Source organism: Manacus candei, unplaced genomic scaffold (genome assembly GCF_025592945.1).
Source record: "Manacus candei isolate 608988 ecotype Guabito, Panama unplaced genomic scaffold, ASM2559294v1 h1tg000043l, whole genome shotgun sequence".
NCBI lineage: Eukaryota > Metazoa > Chordata > Aves > Passeriformes > Pipridae > Manacus > Manacus candei.
The window spans coordinates 5,902,893-5,923,622 of NW_026138091.1; the positions used below are offsets into that span (position 1 = coordinate 5,902,893).

The 20,730-nt window shown below is 40.0% G+C and overlaps 1 protein-coding gene and 1 long non-coding RNA gene across 5 annotated transcripts in view; one reads left to right on the forward strand and one right to left on the reverse strand.

Annotated features, from left to right (window-relative positions):
* The window catches only part of CAND1 (cullin associated and neddylation dissociated 1), a 31,901-nt gene extending 19,549 nt beyond the window's left edge, over positions 1–12,352 (reverse strand). The window contains exons 1-2 of one of the 2 annotated variants that reach the window (XM_051795737.1): positions 12,111–12,352; positions 7,461–7,604 (exon numbers count right to left, since the gene is read on the reverse strand). In XM_051795737.1, coding sequence (XP_051651697.1) covers positions 7,461–7,604; positions 12,111–12,178 — 212 coding nt within the window. In that variant the 5' untranslated portion in view covers positions 12,179–12,352. Of the gene's footprint in view, positions 1–7,460; positions 7,605–11,635; positions 11,742–12,110 lie in introns of those variants that run through there. The other variant, XM_051795740.1, reaches the window with a different exon arrangement.
* The window catches only part of LOC127474698 (uncharacterized), a 32,936-nt gene continuing 24,278 nt past the window's right edge, over positions 12,073–20,730 (forward strand). Inside the window, exons 1-3 of one of the 3 annotated variants that reach the window (XR_007905951.1) lie at positions 12,073–12,160; positions 15,088–15,204; positions 19,772–20,087. This is a non-coding gene — a long non-coding RNA (uncharacterized LOC127474698). Of the gene's footprint in view, positions 12,161–15,087; positions 15,205–17,384; positions 18,267–19,771; positions 20,088–20,730 lie in introns of those variants that run through there. The other 2 variants (XR_007905953.1, XR_007905952.1) reach the window with 2 other exon arrangements.

A 20,730-nucleotide genomic window follows, 5' to 3' on the forward strand; every position in this document is an offset into this window, starting at 1 on the left:
AAATCACACAAGTGTATTAAGACAGAAAAATCACTCAAGTCTTTATCAAATGGAGAGTTCCTTTCTTAACTTATATGTAATGAGAGACAAGCACAAAATTCAAGACAATACTGAAACATTTTTGGTTAGTTGGTTTGTTTTACTTGAAATGTCTCCAGAGCTTTAAGTCTAACTCTCCAAGAAAACAGCTGGGCCCTGGGTTCACTACTAGCTAATAAAACTGTCAGCCAGGCAGTTGTGAGGGAACACATAGGACACAGATCACTATTCAGAAGAAAAGGCTCAAGGCTCTGGCATTCAGCATAAAGGCAGTGAAGTTAGTTCAGGAGCTTAGTACTGTACTCACCATGAGTACAGTACTCACCCCACACACTTACTACCTTGCTGGTACTGTTGAGGAAAAGACAAACCCCTGTATTACTTTGACAGTGGAGACCCAAGGAGGTGTAGCTTCATTCCAAAGTGCTGTTAACCATATTTAATGTGCCTTGGCACCTTGGACCATACTGAATCAACTTTTGAATGTATAGTCAAACTTGACAACAACTTTGTTCATTTTGGTCAATTTGACAATCTCCACATCTGGTCAGAGCAAATTACTTTTGAGAGGTCATGGGGGAAAACAGGAACAGTTTGGTCAAACATAACTTAGAAGCACCTACAGGGTAAATCCAAAACCACATGATCCAACTTCTTCTGATACTCAGTTTTCTTGTCAGTCTCAGAGCATCAAACTTTCCATTCTTCCTGCTACAAAGGCTCCCAAATGGACTCTAAAGCTCTTAACACCTTTTACACTTCATGCTTCAGAGGTCCTCTCAGTCATTTCAAAGCCATCCCTCACCACTATACAGTTCACACCACAGGACAAGTGTAGGCCTGCAAAAAACACTGTTGCACACAATCTGATCACCCATTTTCTTCACTCTCGAAAAAAAACCCCAGTGTTCTGACAGCTCAAACTAAACTGTTAGAGCTGTTGGAGGGAACAAGACTGGAGGAGTAGGCTCAGATTCAGAAGACTTCAAATCAGTAATTCCAGATGGACTCAAAAGGGCTGAGATCTATGATCTTCACTCTTGGATAGCTAGCAGTCATGGATCTAGGCAGCAGGACAAATCCAAAACACATCCTTCATTCAAAAACCTGTTGTATGTACCCCACTGCTGCTACCCTTCTCTCACAAGTCCAAGAATTCACAGTGGCAAGGGCTAATTTTCATTTAAAAATGCCCAGCAGAAGCAAAAGGCAACAAGCAAGACACATAGACAGAGGAGGACACGGACAAGCAAGCCTCTCTATTCACACACTATGCATGACTTACACTATGATAGTAACCAGAGTAAGGTTCAAAGCTTTGGCATGGTCTGTCACCATGTCAGGCAAACTTAGGAGCTTCTGTTCCAATGGCCATGCTCATAATGTGTGTTACTCCCATGAACTCAGAACACTGTTTGCACTTGAGGCACAGTATGTAGATTAACACCCAGGAATATGCAATCCCCAAAGCAATCACACCTAGCACTATTCATGCCTTCCTTCACAAACTGTAACCTGCTTGGTTTCTTTCTTTCCTCACCCACCCTACTTGTGTGGCAACACCTGCTGAAAATACTGGCAGTGTGTGTGGGGCCGGGGAGAGGGGAAGAAAGCAGCAAAGGCAAAACATATTTACCAAAACTATGCACTGAAACATCACTTACAACTAACTCAGTTCTGTTAATGCACAAAACTTGGAACTAATTTGACATTAGTCAAACTAGGCCACAGGCATATGAAATTCACACATTGTGATCACACCAATGCCACAAATTCAGGAAGTTTGCAATTTACTCGTTTTGCAGAGTATTTTATGGAGATATAGAGATAGCTTTAAAATAAAAACACAAGAACAACTCTGGGTCAACATTTCTAGAAGATACAGCATGTGGGTAATCTCAAGAGGACTGTTAATTGAGATACTGACTGGTATCTGATCAAAGGCATAAAAAGAAGCCTTTTAAGTGCACAGAAATGAAGACGTAATGGAATGTTTTCTCACTTGCTTCAGCAGAACCTGCCGAGATGAACAGTTCTGACAGAGCACCCTTCATTAAAAGCAGTCAAACCTCAGGCCTTAACCAGACACTGCCCTTTAATTTAGGAAAAGGGCACTGTACTGGATTCTTCAGATTCCATTAAACAATCTCCACAGCTACCAAACCTCTGAGAGCAGGGGTTTAGAGGACCATATCCACAATCCAATCTGGTCATTTTACTGCTTTGATAATGTTAAATTAATAATGCAATGTTATTAAAATAATTTTTACCACTGATACTGATAAAGACCTTTTCCTTTTAACAGATCAACTCCCGATAAACCGGTACACAAGCATTTGCGAACACAAGGATTCTTACCAAGAATTACCTCTGAGATACAAATACAACAAGCCATCCCTGGCTGCAGTTGAAACGTTTTCTCCAGTTGCTCGAAAAGCTCACAGCTTTCTCCACAACTCGATTTCACTCTTCAGCCAAGCTCTCCCATCGCAGTGATTCATTGACACATCTATATATACAGCTTCTCTTCAAATACACTCCACTGTCAGTCAGTGGCTACTCACAGTGCTGTTACACTCGTCTACCCTTGGAGCATAGTAAATTGTTTTGCAAGTATAAATCAACTAGAGTAGAAACCCAAACAATTCCAAGCTACAATGACTGTCCACAGCCAGAGAAATTCCCTGGGCATTTCAGTCAACAGGCTATGGTATACAAGGTTAGAATCTGTATAAACCATTTCTCATCCGTAACGCTGTCTGCTCCAGCAAATAGAAGCACTAGGAAAGACAAACAAGCACATGTACAATTATGGAAGCAAATTCAAATAAATCTGAGTGACAATATCCTTTCAAAAATATTCAAAACCTGCAGAATAGCAATCCTAAAGGTTTGCTTTTGATCAATATGGAGAGAGTTTGCTATCTGGTTGGTGAAATTCCAGGTGGCAATGTCATCCCCCCTCTACTGGCCAGAAAGGTCACGTCTTCTGCTTTTTGCAGTTTACAATTTCTTGTGCAACCCTACAAAAATACAACTTCCACATCCTAGAGACCGGCAGCTGACACCATCTTTTGATACATTGACTGTGACATATCAGAAGCAGGTCGCCACTAAAAAACTCTTGGTTCATAAGTGAAAGCATCTCAAGTTATAGGTAAGGACTTATTTTAAACATGAACTGTTGAACAGCTCCTAAATACTTTGGATTTAAATATGTTTGTTCTTCAAATGTAAGTAACTAAAACAATCACAGACAAGGCCAGTCAATTAGATTCATCTCAATTTAGTATAGAAACACTTTTTTGCTAATGTTTTAAAGATGACCAAACCACTTTAATGACATTCAGACAAACACTATACATTACAGTTTCTAGAAAGTGTTAAACCATATTTTTCCTGAATCAGTACCTTCAGTCCTATTTATTCAACCTATTAGTTCAATCAAGCAGACATGCCAATTGTGAAGTAAATTTTAAAAACAGATTGCCTCAAGCTTTCCTGGCCTTCAAAATCAGTAGATATCACTGGACATAATGATATGACATTAGTCCTAGATTACAAACTAAGCTTATCAGAAGTTAAAAATAAACTATAACCTTCTTTTATAAAATCAATTCTGACTACAAAGCTTTTGCACTTAGGTAAGTATTTTACACACTCGAAGGCTGTTTTGGATATTGTTTTAAGCGTTCTTTGATCTTTTCCTTTTCACTAACCAATAATTTGTGTCCAGTTTCTCTGAGTCAAAAGGTCATTCAGCTGCCTATGGAAATAAACAATAACACACTACCTCCTTTAAGTTACATACATTTGAAAATAAAGGTGTTGATAGTGCAGCTCCTTATCAAGAAGACGGACACCAACTCAATTATAGTCTCAAGCTGGCATACTTTAATAGCTATCAAATAATCACATTTATTTACAGGGAAGAGTTAAAATTCACAAATTAAAAAAAAAAGAAAACCAAAACATTATTCAAACCACCAGTATTGCATGATGCGCAGCAGTGTATTACCACAGCATCCAAAATGCTTTGAAGCTGCTCAACTGGATCAGCCACACAACAGCCAATACATGCATCATCCTGTTCACACTAATGACTCAAGACTCACAGCGTCAGGCAGTTAGTTGTATTGAATCACTGCTCAGAGGAGTCACACTGGTAAATGCAGAGAAATTACAGTATCACAAGGGAGGAATCACTGAAAGTACTTTAATTCCCCCATGGACAGAGATATGTGAGTGCATCTGGGTTCTTACAGGTTACAGGAAATGTTTCACACTGTGAATCAATAAAGATTTCTATGCATAGGTTTAAGTGGTAGAACAGCAAACCATAGAAAACTGCTCAAAAAGTGAAGCAGTTCATCCTTAAACTGCAATAATGAACACAGGAAACAATTAATGTGAAATTCAGGCCAAAAGAACATTACCAACATTATCATCAATGAAGAACAAGTCCACCCAACATAATATCTATGTTTAGACAAACTACACTGCTTGACTAATCCAGATGCACATAATCCTAAAAAAAGCTACTGGTAGTGTAACTACTATTCCCATAAGGTGCACACGATACCACGCTGTAAGAATGTGCAATAGTGTTTTCTATGGTGGCTAACTGTGAAACAGCCTAGGACTATCAGATGAAGCAAAAACCATTCCTGCAGAAAAAATGTAGACAACATGAACAGATTTAAAATTTTACATAAAATTAACAAAAACAAGGTAAACAACTTGCAGTTACTGAGATAGGTTGTATCTACGGCCTACAAGAGAAGCTTGATAAATAAAACTCCTTTCTCTTTTGTAAGGTCAAAGATTAGAGTAGATTGACTTTTACTTCAGGAGTACTAAGGCAGCTCATTAATTTTCATTTTTATTCAGAAATGAACTGGACAGTCATCTTGCAAGGTAGCTACCCAAATATCCACAAACCCAAAAACTGACTTCTGCTAAAGAACAACATGTTTTATCCTGCCCAAAACCAGCATAATATAACTGTAAATATCAGGAACAAAATCACTAGTGTGCTTTGTACAGATAAGAAAAAAGTTCATCAGCACTTTAACCAATAGAGTCCTCCCTACTCAAGCAGCAGAAAAGACAAAACCAGGAACACTGCTTACTTGTTGCTACACTTGCCTAAAAATAAATAGTTTTACGGCTGCTCTGAGTTGTTTTAAATCTGCTGTGTTCAGTGACCTCAAGAATCCAACCTTGGAAAAGTGATCCTTACCTCCTCTGCCATTCAGAGCATTTACATTCATCTACCTGTAGAGGAAGCTCCCCTAACAAGCTGCAAAACTTTTCTCCCTTCCTCAGGAAAAATCTATCTCAAATACAGATTCAAAAGTACATAGGGTTGCCTTAAATTCTTTTTCTATAAGAGAGGGAATCTATTCTTTAATGGGTCATCAAGTACCAGTCTGATGAAAGTTACTGCTGATAGTCTCTACAGTTTGTCACAGAATTTAAATTAAGAGAGATCTAAACAGTTTATGCTCTCCTCAGTTGAAAGTTCCAGAAAATCAGTAACAGAAATACACAAGAACACAAAATATTTAAAATCAAAAAAGTCAAGAAAAATATGCTGGCTGAATTTAACTTGCCAATGAATCAGGCTTACATTCAGTGCTATAGTAGATGGAAGACTTTAGCTTGAACTGTTTCAAAATAACTACAGCTTAATAGTGTTCAGCCTCTCCCATCCTTCACCCTCACTAATGTTTCTATTAAAGCTCATCTGATTGTAGGAGAGCACTAAGCCAGAAGAAAACTAATTCCCCAAACCAGTCTATAACAAAACTAGATAAGAAGCAGTGCAAGAAAAAGGACAAGGAGGACAAGAACAGCAGAACAGCATTAGCTCAGACTGGCCTACAACTGTCATGAACAATACTGTGAGTATAAGCCACCATAAGAAAAGAATACTCTAAAAGAGTGGTGGAGGTTTTTTTTATCCAAAGCATATCTGCAAGTGATTGGGATGCAAGAACCAAAAAAAACCCCAAAACTTGATAAGTTCTGCAATGTATACCTTCAACACAAATGTTCACAATTCGCCTGAAAATTTTTCCATGATGTTTCTTATCGCAGTAAAGTAAATTTAACACTGTTCCTTAACATTATTTGGACTCCTCGAAAACACTCCAAATTTGAAAGAGATCCTGTCATATTAATTAAATCAAAAAATTTTATTAGTATATCAAAGTAACTTTAAAAACTGAAGAATTGTTAATAAAATTGGACATGTGCACACACACAGCCCTCTTTTTTCTCATCCTCTCCCCTCTGCAATCTTTCTTTAATGTTTCAATAAGCATTACTTGTACTATAGATCCTAAATTCTAACACTACCATTAAAGATTGTGATGTATAAACTGTCTATGTGCATTAATCTAACCTTCACAAAAACTATAGGATGTACATTGAAAATGAGTACTGCATGTATGCCATAACATAACTTTTCCACAAAACGCTATTTCACACAAAGACAATTCTAAGCCTGAGCCAAGTTTCATAACAGTATACTTCTCTAATTGAGTACAAGCAATCTGTTTCAAAGTCATGGAACTTAAGCTGTACTTAAGCAAACTTACTTCAATCCATGCCTCATGGAATACAGGTAGTGTAAACAGAATATAAAAAAACCTGAGCTCGCAAACAAGAATCATTCTCAGAAACACCAGAACTTCTTAAGAGAGGCCCTCTTTCATGGGCGCAAAAAGTCAGAATGGTCAAGAACAGAAAGTCATAATAAACGTGGCACCTCTTCAAAGGGTGCTCTGGAAAAGTCACACCACATGTAAAACTAAATAAAGCGAGGATGAGAGGGTAGTGAAGCAACAAAAGTTTCTGAAATAAAAGTAACTGCACCCTGACCCCATAAAACATTTACAGTTCCTGTAAAGCTTGCAAAACCATTAACACAGTATTCTGAATGCTAATGAAAAGGGAAGTTCCATATCTGATAACCAAGACCATATCTTTACCTTTTTGTGTTTTCATCTCTGCTTGAGAAGTACTCCAATACTACAATTCTTCCCCTATACATCATCTAACTTCTCACAGTCAAATACCGGTGTGGCAACTACCCCTGAATTATAAGCTATTTGTATCTATTTAGCATTCAAGAATTATCACCAAAGAACAAGTGTGTCACTCAAATACTTTCAGCAAGGGCTGCAACGGCTATTTGCTGTCTGAAATCTCAAGTGTTAATCCCCAGTGTCAACAAAAGATAGTTCTGTAAGAAACTACAATTAAGGCAAGTAACCTCTAAGAGCAAGGGTTCCTTTGTGGACATCAGTTTCACAATTATTTTGTGTAGCAGTGGTAGTTTTTGAGTTTTTCAAAAGTACTTTATGTTGTTCAGTCATCATCAATTCTTTACATCACAGAAAAAGAATACCTACCATTTGACAGCCAAGTTTTGCACCTCACCATTCTTATCTTCCAGTAATTTCAAAATCATCTTCACCACCTTTCTTTCACTGTCATCATCCAGCTTGATAGAATCTTTCTGTAGTTCCGTCATCAAGTCATTAGTAGCCATAAACCTGACAAAAGATGGTCAGATAATTATTGCTAAAAGGACACAGGTTATTCACAGTGCTCAGGATTTAAGATTCTCAGTTTCCACCGTCCATTATCAAATAAATCACTTTTAACATTGGATTCCTGCTGTCTGTTTTGTGATGCAAGTAGCACTTATAGAACAGAAAGGAGGAAAATTGTATTTGAAAAGGACAATAACTTTGAGTTAGGTCATCATCTTTGTCTAATAAGAACAGTTATATATTTTATTTCTAGCATTTATTTATATTATATTCCGTATGATCTCCACAAAGAAAAACTGACCCTTTAATTGATTTTAAATAGTCCTTTAATAAGCTATGCTGATGTTGTAAAAAAAAGCTTTTTAAAAAAACTTTGTTAAAAGAATTATTCTCTGCTCTGAGTCTATTTTAAAACAAATTTTAATCAAGAAGAAAAATATAGTTTCCCAAACATTCTCCCATAAAATTCACAAAAGCCAAACATTCATTAATGGAGAAATAATAGTTAAGCTTATGTTTCATGTGTTTTTCATTTTCTTGCCCTGTATAGACTAGTTTGTTCACAGTCTAGAAACCAGCTGATCACATTTACCCATCCCACAATCGAGGGTGTCACGATAAAGAACAAAATTAATTCTCGAGAAATCAAGCAAATAAAATCATCTTTCATGGCAATTAATTTACTATTTAATAACAGTCACATCCACTAATAGAAGAATATACTGACGAATGACTTTCCAAAAATACTGCTTTTGTGCTTTTTGTTTCTTTTCCTTCTGATGACTGCTTCCCAACCCATTCTTCCTTTGTAAGTAAGTACCCTCTCTACTCAGAAGCAGTCATACAGATGTATTACTCAAGTACAAATCCCATGGGCTTTGGTACCAATACTGAGCCCCATTCCAAGCCCCTGATAACAAGGGTTCGTAGATAAACAGTTGAGAGTGACATTTGGACTTTACACACATCGGCCTCAAGCAGACATCACTTGAGCTCAGGTCTTACTTGGAAGGTTATCTCTGCAGCCTGACATGCCAGATACTACTTTTTCATTGAAAATTAAAGCCAAGACTCTACACAATCTTAATATGCATCACAAATGCCAGATGCCCGCCCTCATATAATGGACCTCAACTTGTCCTGTCTTTTAATAGAGTAATTCCAGTTTAATAGTCTCAAGGTGTTTCTAAGATAAGACCCCACTCGTTTTTCATTCACTCCAACAGTCCCACTGAAGCAAGCCTGCAGTCTGACCGGAACCAGATGTGCACATAAACAGGCTGTGAATGCAAACAGCATTAGTTTTAAGAACAGCAAAGAAAAAAAATACTAGGTAAGTAAAGGTAATGGACAGATAGGATGGAATTTAAGGATATACATGAAATCACACAGTACTAGAACACTCAAAAATTGTCTTCAAGTTCCTGCCAGTATTTATCTCCTTTTCTTCAAAACTTAATAACCTCCTCTCACTTCCTTGGTCAATAGCTTCTATTTCCCAGCCTTAGGAGTGCACATGCACTCATCACCTACTTGTCACTTCCTAAACTAGGCAGAGCTTGTGCATCCTCAGTGCTTCAGCAGCCTCTGCACTCAACTACAACTGAAACTCCAAAATGCAATGGGGAGGTCAAGCAACTTTAGGTTACAGTAGCTGGTATTTAGAAACATAGTTTTCAGTAGTTTCAATGTGACTTTTAGTGACAACTGCTGCTTCCACCGCCGGCACATCAAACCTTCCCTGGTGCAAAGCAGGCACGGGGTCAAGCAGCTCCTCACACCCAGTACGCAGAGAAGTCTTTCTCTTCCTCCGGCAACCAGATGTAAACTGCCACCTTATATTACTGCCCTGTTTAGAATTTAAGCCTGAGTTTCCATGCGGACAATGCATCCGCAAGTATGTGCCTCTTCCAGGAAGTATGTCCAAAGAAGTACATCTTCCAAGTTTGCAAGACAAACAAGACAGTTATCCAAAAAAAGGAGGATTAAATTTTACAGTAAAGTGGTTACTTGAACAGTGGTTTATACTCAGCTCCCTGATATCAACAAGATAATTGTTCTGTCCCTCTTCAAATACACATAATCTGATAATAAATGCACATAAAATTACTAGAACTAAATGCTATTTTATGTGTATCATGCATTTGCATAATGGATAAAGTTTCATATAATATGTTATTGCATAACAGTCAGTTTGTAAAGGTCTATCATGCATTTTTTATGGTTTGTAAAGTTAGATTTTAATCTACGTTAAGATTTTTTTTTAATATTCGAGAATTCCAGAGTCGTTCAAAGCTCCTAGAACAGATAATTTCTAAGTGTGCTCTGCTAAAGGAACCAAAAACCAGTTTTAATTACATGCAGCTGGAGGAAAAGAAGTGCTTGCTACAATTGCATTTGACAGGTATAACCTAACCCTTTTATGCAGAAAGTTTCTAAGTCATGAAAACCAGTATTTAGTGACAAATCCATTGGAACTTTTTCTAAGTCATCCTCCCCATAAGCACAAATTGGAAATATCACTTAATCACAGAAGTAAATTAGCACAACAAAAGTAAAAAATCTTCTGTAACATTTAGAGAAAAAAAATGTTTGAATCTAGTTTCAGAATAATTTAAAGAAATAATTTTAAAAAAAAATCAGGCAATTCTTGATTGTCCCTTTTTAGACTAATCACTATTTTTCTGTAATTCCAAAATTTCTAGTCTGAACTCTCCAAGTAATTCCAATCTGAAAGAAACTGACATGAAAAAAACATAAATATATCACATTTGTGTCCAGTTTGTCAAAAGTTAAGATTATTCAAAACCCAACTCTATGCTAATTTAATCACCACCTCTGTTTTCCTTTAGATTTTAATATATTAACAAGAGAAATGTTTGGATGTCAACATCTACTTTAACCACAAAACTAAGCATTGTAATGTTGCAGCAAAACAACAAAACACAAGTACATTTTATGTCTTTTCCCTGTCTGTATTCATGTACTCTCTTTGACAAATAAAGGCTTCAAATGTGAATTTCTGGTCGCACACAATACAAAAAAAGGTAATTATTTTTCACCTAATGCTTTGCTAGAGCTACCATGTAAATGTATTTTCTCTGCTGTTTTTTAACAGCTTACTTGTATTATCTCACTTTGATACTTTATATATTACCTACTATTAATTTATTAAAAAGCAAACAAATGATCCAAAAAAAAGTAGTGCTCTTGTGACAGATCCTAAGCTCAAAATTAAATGCCATAAGACTTAACTCGACTTCCCTCTCTGGATGCACAAAAGCAATACACAACTACATGAGGACTACAAGAATCCTCTGTCTACAACATGCAGCATCCAGGAAGGATGTAAGCTTAGAGTCACAGAATTTTTAGGACTGGAAGGGACCTCTGGAAATCATCTAGTCCAATCCCCCTGTCAAGGCAGGGTCACCTAGACCAGGTTACACAGGAATGCATCCAAGTGGGTTTTGAATGTCTCCAGAGAGGGAGACTCCATGACCTCCCTGGACAGCCTGTTCCAGTGCCACCATCAACAGATTTCACAGAATATTCTGAGTTGGAAGGGATACCCAACGATCATCAAGTCCAACTCTTAAGTGAATGGCCCATATGGGGATCAAACCCACAATCTTGGTTTTATTAGCACCATACTCTAAACAACTGAGCAACATAAAGTTCTTCCTCATGTTGAAGTGAAACTTCGTGTCTTTTAATTTATGGCCATTGCTCCTTGTCCTGTCACTGGGCACCACTGAAGAGCCTGCCACCATTCTCTTTGCATCTCTCTTTGAGGTATTTATATGCCTTAAAGAGACCCCCTCTCAGTCTTCTCTTCTCTAGAACAAGCAGGCCCAGCTCCTTCAGTCTCTTCTGATATGAAAGATGCTCCAGTCCCTTAATCTTCTTTGTGGCCCTCCACTGGACCCTCTCAAGCCTGCCGTGCTAGCTGGCCCTCCCTGCTCCTATTCGTAGAATCCCAGGCTCCATATTTTTTGAGCCTGGGAAGGGGATCTGGGAGGTCACCTCACCCGGCCTCCGCTGCTCAGCGGAGGGTCAGTGACAGTCGGTTGCTCAGGGCTTCGTCCGTTCGGCCTCTGAGCATCTGCGAGGCCAGGAATTCAAACCTCATCCCTGCCTGTCCCCGCCAGCTCAGCAAATCCGACGGGCCGCTCGGCTTTCCCGGCTGCCGGGGATCCCTGCCCAGACGCGTGGAGGCCGCGGCCGTGCGGGCACCGCCGCGCCCCGTCCTTCCCAGGCAGCGAGGAGGGACGCCCCGCTCCCGGGAACTCTCTCCCCGGGCAGCAGCCGCCGCAGATTCGCGCCCAGTCCCGCAGTGGCGGCGCGGGGTTCACAGCCCGGACCCGCGGACTGGCCCCCGCCGGGCACTGTCCGGGCCGCCGCGACACCCACCAGGCCCGGGGCCAGCGCGGGGGCGTGCGCGGGGCCGGGGCGTCCGCGGGGCCGGCGGAGGGAGCGCGAGGAGGGGGCGGCGGCGGGTCCCACCTGAAGTCCTTGTCGCTGGATGTCATTTTCTCCAGCAGGTTGGAGATGTGGTACGAGGCGCTCGCCATGTTGACGGACGCGGCCGGGGCGGGAAGGGGGAGAGAAGGAGGAGGCGGCGGCGGCGTCTTCCCGGCCTCGCCGGCTCCGCTCCGCCCGCGGTGCAGGGGCCGGGCCGGGCCGGGCCGGGCCGGGCCGGGGTGGGGGGGCGGCTGCGGCGGGCGCGGCGGGAGGGGCGGGCAGGCGCGCGCGGCCGCTCGCGCTCGGCGCCGGGGTCGAAGGCCGGCGCCGCTGATTGGCTGCGCGGGCGGGCGGGAGGTGCGGGCGGCCCTGTGACACCTCGTGGCGTCAGATCGTACGTGGCGCGGAGCGTGCGCGGGAAGCTCGGGCGGCCGCGGGAGACAGGCGGGGAGGCCCGCGGGGCCTGCGTGTCCCGGCGTGCAACGCGCACGCGCCGCGGCCGGGGCTCTTGGCGGTGCACGCCGGGACGTGTAGTTTGGAGCGCGGCGAGTATCCTTGAGCGCAGGGCACGCTGGGATGCGGAGCCTCGTTGTTGGGGAGGTGGGGGCGATTTCTGTGAGGGAGAGGCGGTGGAGGCGAGGCTGGAAAGTAGCTGCTTTAGGTTGAGAGCTATTCGCATCCAAAGGGTTGAGCAGTGCCATGGGTTCCTGTTAGTGCCCCCCGTGGGGCACCGGGAGCGCTGTTGCTCGTACTGCGGCCATTGCAAGCCCGCAAAATATCCTGGTGTTACAGAGCCGGCAGCTTCTGTTCCAGGCCCCTTCATAGATGTGCACTGTCTCTAGTCATAGCTGAGCGCGGTCTCAAAAATGTCGGATGGATCCCAAAAGTGATGTGAAAAATCAGCCGTGGCTTGCAGAAAACAGCTTGGAAATGTGATGTGAGTGCTTTTAGAGCCCTCAGAAGCCAAAGGACACCTTTGGAGAGTGGGGCTTTTTTTGCGTACCCCGTTACTGTTCGTGCCAGTCTCATTACTTTTCTGGGCACAGCCCATGATCTGTCTATGCATGGGTAGATGATATGGAGCAGTATTAGAACCGAGGAAATATTTCCACACATTACATCTTCCTTGAGGTTCGTGTTAATGTCCAAGAATTCTAATATCCTTAATCCTTCTCAGTTACGTGTGTATACAGCAAACCTACAGAAATGCCTTTTGATCTCGTGATTAAAAATAAAGACTTGAACTATAAAGAAAATATCTTCAAGAGTTTATTACATGCGGTTTGCAGGCAGCCTTGCAGAGCAGCTGATGTAAAACACACACTTTACTCAATAGAGTGAAGTTGTGTATTGCCCCCATGGCCTGTGACCCAGCCACAGTGTACAAACAGCTGTCTTGGAAGGTACTCCTGCTGTTCATTGTCTGGCACCTGGGTTGGAGAGAGAGCTTAATGTGTGCTGATCTCCTTCCCCAGAGTAGCTCAGTAGTAGGAAGAGGTGGGGCAGCATGGTGTTGGATTAGTGGCATTGCAGTGGGCGTGATGTAGGGATGGAACAAGGAAAATGGAAGTAGTCAGGAGCGGGATGGGTGTCCGGAGGAGAAAGAGGGGAACGTCAGTGTGGATGGAGGAACTGTAGTTAGGGGAAGCACTCAGAAGGAGAGCTGGCCCAATGATGACTGATTTTCAAGTAGGCCATTCATTCCTTTGATTTTGGAATACTGAATTTAGAGGTTACCTTTAGAGAGAGAAATTCTTTACTTCATTTTGCTTGAATGCTTGCGTTGGATACTTAAGGAAGCCAACTGGAACATTACAAATGGAGATAGACTCAATCTTGACTTGGTTATGACGGCTGAAAATGGTTTATGATGTTTGAATTGCAGTGATATTTTACACACACAGGAAAATTGCATAACTCCTCTTTGAAGTACTTAGGCATAAAAAATTGAAGTACAAATGTTTGACATTTGGCACATTGATTCATATTTTACCATGGGAAGGTTAGCACTATTCTAAATCATTTTAGTGACTGTGACTTTTGAGCATCTTACAGTTCCCAGGAACAATTTGTTTCTGGGATGTCAGTGTCCCGCAGTTCTCACATACTGTGGGAAAAGACTGTTCTAACCCAGTCTTTATTTATATTCATGACTTTGGTACTAAGTGGGGATCAGGTCGTTATGGGGTGGTGAAACATCATCTGTTCCAAAAACATTCTTCCCACATGGTTACCATGATGCATTGTACTGGAGAAGCATGTTAAGACCAACTAGACAAAAGAAATCCTCTGTGCTAGGTGAGGTTGTTAAGTTGATTCCTGTTGTGGAGTAAAGCATTGCCAGTGGTCCCTGTGAACTGCTGTTGGGATTTACTTTTCAAATCCTTACAGTTTTCAATTAGACACTAAACCAGGCTTATTTCCTACTTTGGGAATCCTACATACATCTACTTTTAAGAAGAGAGTGTGTGAGAAGAAAAAAAAAACAGAACAATTCTGCTCCAGTCTGCTAGACAACCTTGAACACTTTTAAAATTTTTTTTTAAATCATTTAACATCATCCTTCCCATGCTAGTTTCTGTACCTGCAGCTTACCTGCCACTGCTTAAATCCAATTTCCCATTACTGCCAGAAACACTGGCCATCATGAAAGAAGTCAAAGTATTTTTTTGTTCAAGTACATTTATTACAATTGGGATTCAGCTATAGTAGATACAATGTTCCAGAGGAGACTAACACAGAGAGAGACTAATTGAGTTGAGATTTTTTTCCAGCTGATAGCAAACAACTTCACAGATGGAGTGGTACTCCTGATCTGTTCCCTGTAGACAGGCATATTAGATGGTCTTTATTCACTCACAAAGATATCTGAAAGCTTAATTAAATGCTGGAACTTGAAAGGATTTATCTTGTTTTACACTTGCAAATATATTCCCCACATGCTGAAGGAGAGAGAAGAGCAGAGTTAGTTTGGAGATGCATTCACAGCTCTAGAATTTGAACCCTCCTCATTTTGCAGTTTCAGTTCACACAGGAGCTGTGAGCCTGCTGATGGACAGAGGATATCGGGAATGTGCTGCATCTTTATCTGTCAGTGTAGAAAGAGCTATACCACACAGCTTTACTCAGCTTAAAGGTAATCCTTTCAGATGACAAGTTAAAAGCTGGTTATCATTTTTTACAGAGCTGGTTTTGGGGAAATAAAAGGAAAATTTCTGCTCTAAGTCAAAAGCTGCTCACTGCTGCAAGCAGATATTTGAGCCGGAGAACTTACAGTTGTGGTTTATCACTTAGATATGTGACTGACTTTGAACATCTGAACCCTGACTTTTCACAAAGATGCCTATAAAGAAAGCCTTTACAAATTTATTGACTGATCATATTAACAAACCAGAGATGGTTTCAAAGAAGTAATCTAGACTGAAATATGAAAGGAAAAGGAGTGGTTTGGCAATCTTCAGTTTAAAGCAAACAAATTGAAAAAGTAGCATGACCTACACTGCCACAGTCACATGGGTAAATGTGTGTTTCAAGGTATTAAGGTTATTATTGTCTTGCATTGTTATAAATTGTTATGTTCCAAGACATGAAGATGAGTTAGCTGTGGAATTTAAAACTTAGCTTTGGAATTTAACCATAATAATACTCTGCTAAGCGTGGGTCTTTTTTCCCCCCCTTCTTTTTGTTTTACTTATTTTTCAAGTTACATGGCAGTCCATAGCAAATTATAGCAATGTCAAAGGGCACATTTAGAACTAAATAAATCGTCAGCTGCCTTTCAACCTCATAAACCAAAGTTTTAGTTAAGTTTTTTTTCTCTTCCTAAAGCTGAAAACTTGCTCATATCCAAGTTAAGTAAGAATCTCAAAGCATCTTTCCAAAAGCAGTGGGTGCTACTATGCTGATTCTCACTTAAGATTGTTTTATTTCTGTACAACAGAAGATACTGTTGATCTCATTTAGCAGATATTTCTACACACTTACCAAAGAGAATAAATAATAGCTACAGCCGTGAACTGCCTTCCTAACCCAGACAATCCATTTCTGTAAAGCAAAGCAAACCAAAACAAAGTGTTTGAGTATCTGATTCCTCAGCTTTAAAAAGAGAAAGATAGGAAAACAGTGCTGAAAAGAATATATTCATCTGGTTAAGTAATGGACTGAAGCAACTGTCACGTAAGCTCGGATTGTCTCTCTAAAAGAACAGAGCTCCACTAGCACCCTCATCATAAGATTAGGTTTCAGGAAACATAATATCTTAAAGGAAAAAAATGTAACAGGCTTTTAATTAAAAGGATAAAAAAGAATCAAAAAATCTTTCCCACAATAATGCTAAAAGAAATTTCCCTTCTGATTACTAAAGACTGCACAGATTTTTGGAGGATCTCTGCTCAATTTCAGATGTATACCACAACCATACAAAAGTAAAAAAGAAAATTAATCTTTCAATTTAAATCTGATTTGAAATATGAGCCAGAAATTTAGACTGAAAGATTTTTATCATTGTATTATTCTCATGCCAAATGAACTCAGTTTACAGAACAAAAGATTTGTTTCTTCCTTGATATCTCTCCTAAAAATCAGTCCAAGTTGTTCTTCCTTGACCATTTGCATTTCCATTCCTTATCACAACTCTAGGTTTACAATTCCTTCAGAGCCCTTTATGTTTCCCTTTATGTCAGCACACCTTTATATCTTCATATAATGATCTCAGGAATGCTTGTACTCAAGACACTTCTCTTCAGTAAACTTAAAAGCACTTGTTTAATTGGAACTTATGTTACTGAACAATATTCTTTGTGTCTCGGAAGTTGTAAAAATACAAATTAAGTGTTTGCCCTATTGAGGCTTATTAGAACAAGAGGTAGCTGTGTTATGAATTTTGTTTATTCTGGATCCCACATTTCAGAAAAGCCTTGACCATACTGATAATTTAGAAATTTCAACATTAGTACATTGGCTAATTACAAGTCAATGTTTGTTAAAGTGGACATAAGAGCTAATCTGTTTCATTTCCTGACATAACAACACTGCTGCTGTTCTCTCTATTCTTGTTTAAGAGTGCTTCACTTCAGGCCAACAGAATGTGCTGTCTCCCACATTTGTCGGATTCTCAGTAACAGCACAGTTGAAAAAATAAAAGTACAATTATTGTGCCATGAATCAAGGTGAATAGAGAGGGCTAAAGCTAAATTGAAATTAATGAATTGATGGAATGGAGTGTAACCTTGCAGAGTCTGATTTCTCGGGGCAAAACTGACTCATCCACAGGATTGTCCAAGGTAAAGTGACTCAGTGATTCTCCTCTTGGAGCAGATGATGCCTGTTGCCATCCCACCATCACTTGAACAACAAACATAGCCCACTGCCTGTCAAGATGTGTCTCTGCTGGCTGCCACAAACTGACTCATGTTTTGATCTTTTCTGTGCTCTCTGAATGTTATACCAAAGGGCTTTATTAGTCTTTAACTCACATGTTGGAGCTGAATGGCTCTTAATATATAATGTATTCTTTTCTTTTAAATTTACTAATTGAGAAATAAATTAATAGTAGTTACTCAACACAGACTGTCATCTACATTCTCACAGCGGAACCTAAAAATATCCTGACTTCCATGTGCTCTGCATGAGAGACTTCTCCAGGTGTCCCTATATAGTTGACTGCAGTTTTTAGACCTGACATGTAATACCTGTGGTGTTCAGGTCCTCCTGAGCAGGAACACACATTGGCTGGTCTTTTATTAGAGACTCTTGTAGGACTGAGAAGTTCTAGGTTTGATCAGCTCAAAAGTTCTTTGATATTTTTTTTTAGTGAACTGAAGTATATTTAGCACATAGCAAGTGTTATACACAAAATCTTATTAGAGGAGTACTAAATTCAAGTACTGATTAGAGCCTGTCTGTGTAGTTTCTTCTGGGTACTTGTTTTTGCAAAGAGAACGAGGGTAACAGTAGCAGGCAGGGGAACAGACTAGAAAACTGTGGTAAAATTGCTTTCACTGTTTGCACTGACAGAACTGCCACTTCCTTCAAAATCTTTGAGTGCTTTGAATCAAAGCCTTTAAAAGGTCAGAAGTAAAGATCCAACCCCCAGAACTTATGAATCTGCTAATACATGAGAAAGCTCCATACCTCCTTGTCCTCATTAGAGATTTATCCAAATTTAGCTAACTCATGGCTCATTTGTGCCATGACCATTTCCACTTTTCCCTGGAGTCAAGGCTGCTGAAGCAGCTGCAGTCTCCGGGATATTTCCATTTTCTGGCCGTCCTGCACGCAGGTGGTGGTACTGAAGAAGGGCTTACCAACAACTGGTCTCCAGCTCAGCACTGAACATCTTCATGGATGTCAACAGCCATTTGAACAGAAACACCAATTAATTTATATTGCAAAAATTCCCACCATTACCAATTGAATCCTGGGGCTTAGAGTCTTTCAACATGATTTTGCTCTTTGATATAAATTGTTAACCACATGTTTATGTGCTAAAATTAGTTAACACAGTGTCATAAGTGTGAGAGTTGTTTCAATGCATATATTATTAGGCTATTCATATTTTTCTAGGATTGGTAGCCATGTATTATAATACCAAGGTATAGTCTAAGTTTAGAAGATATATATGACAGCATATGTTTGAACATGTCAGAGCCACCATTAGAATTTTTAAACCCTCTGGGTTTGTAAAATTTCTCTTCTCTTCATAATGAATACATATTAATTTGAGTAGGACTGCTAAGTATCGGTGTCTTAATTGTGAATGTGTGTATCTGAGTGGCAAACACAAAACAAAGTATTAAAAGAAGCGAGAGTATCAGCCAAGAATCTCACGCATCTCATGTGCATTATTCAAGCAGGAGGAGGCTCTTGAAAGAAAACATCTGCAATTAGCTATAATACTTTTGAAATCATTACATGCCAGGAAGAAAAGCATATATCAAAACCAATATGTTTAAATTTCACAATAATCTTAAGAAATGCCTCCTGTTGTTCTGTTATCTCTCGGGGGTTAATGACGCCAGTAGCTCTCGCTGAGAGATCTGGTATTTTTTAATAACTTCTATCACGAAAGTCACCCACATGCCACAGTCTGATGAAGAGGAATGTCATTTCCAAAACAAAAATAGTTCTCCAAAACTTCTAAGTCTTTTCATTTATTGGAAATTGAGACATATTACTTATGTTAGAAATATCTCCTGCCTGTCACAGTCAAGGTGACATATATGATTTTTAATGTTTTTACCACTTTTGTGGTACTGCCATGTCATGGATTGAGGTGGCCAAGGTCAACCCATAACACAGTCTAAGAATGTAATTTTATCTCTGTGTTCAGCTGTAATGGTACTAGATCTGGGCTTTGTTCTGTTATCATCTTGTAGATGCCAAAATTAGTAATTTTTCTAAGATTTTTGCATTACCAGCCAGTGATTCAGAGAGACTGGAAAAAATATATTGTAGAAGTAATGTCATTTGGAAGTAAGAGATACAGAGAGACAATTGTCTGCTCACATATTGCAAGATAAAGATGATTTTGTCTCTCAATGATTTGTAAGAATGTCCTTGAAGTTAATTCATACACGTTTCTGGAGACAGTGCTTTCCCTAACAATAGAAATAAATAAACTTGTTTCTTTGTTTTCTTGTACCTGATGTCATCATTTACACCACTACTCAGTGTTAAAAAGCTGCTCTGATGGCGTTTTGCAGTCACTTTGTCCTGCTGTGAATAGTGGCACTCCTGCGGCTGTGATGGGCATGGATGGAAAGAAGGTGCCGTTTTTCAGCCCTATCCTCCACTGCGAGGTCATCAAAGTGTGCTGCCCAGAGAGCAGCACACTGTGAGAGCAGGATCTGGTGTCTCTCTACTCTTTCTCAAAATCTGTGCTGCCAAGGATCAGAGAGCCAGATAGAGAAGTACCTACTGTAGTCTGCCAGTCTTGTGTGTGGCCAAGTTTTTACTTTTGAAATACAGGATGTTATCCCTTCCACGTTTGCCATTGTGAATAAACCACAGAAGCTCATTGCTCTCTGGTCCTTGTGGGTTGCTTTCATTCGTTGCTCTCTAGTCCACTGTGCTTTTCTATGTGGTATTAGCAGGGTCGTTCTAGGAACCCATCAAAGGCTGAGAACAACATCCGCAGCTGAAAGAGAACTTTCATTACTTCTCAGCAGTGTATAGTCTCAGGCATCTAGCTCAGAAACTGTGATACCATCCTGAAGGAATAGTTTGTACATGCTCCAAGGTCAGCTTGGAAATATAGCTATTTTATTGCAATGGAAATATCCCATTTTAGTCAATCTTCAGGAGCAAGACATTACTAGAATACTTACAAGAGTAATTTTTTTCTGTTTAGAACTTTTTGTCTACAAACTGATGCAAAGGGTTTTTGTTTTCAAGAAGCCAAGTCCAAAATAATATTTCCTTTAGGTGACTCATCCGGTGGTGCAATAGTGCCCCTGCAGGCCGGTCAGAAGTTGGCAGTGGTCTATAGTATTTCAGACTTCAGTGAGCTGTGGAACATGTTTGGTTTTTGTGAGCCATCTTGGTTGATTCGAGGCTGGCTTAAATACAATAAAGTGCTTCAGAGGTCAGGAAAAAAATTTCATTTTTTGTTTTCCTCAAAGAGTGCCCAGTTTCTCAAAGTTCTTAGCTCAAGTTAGCATTT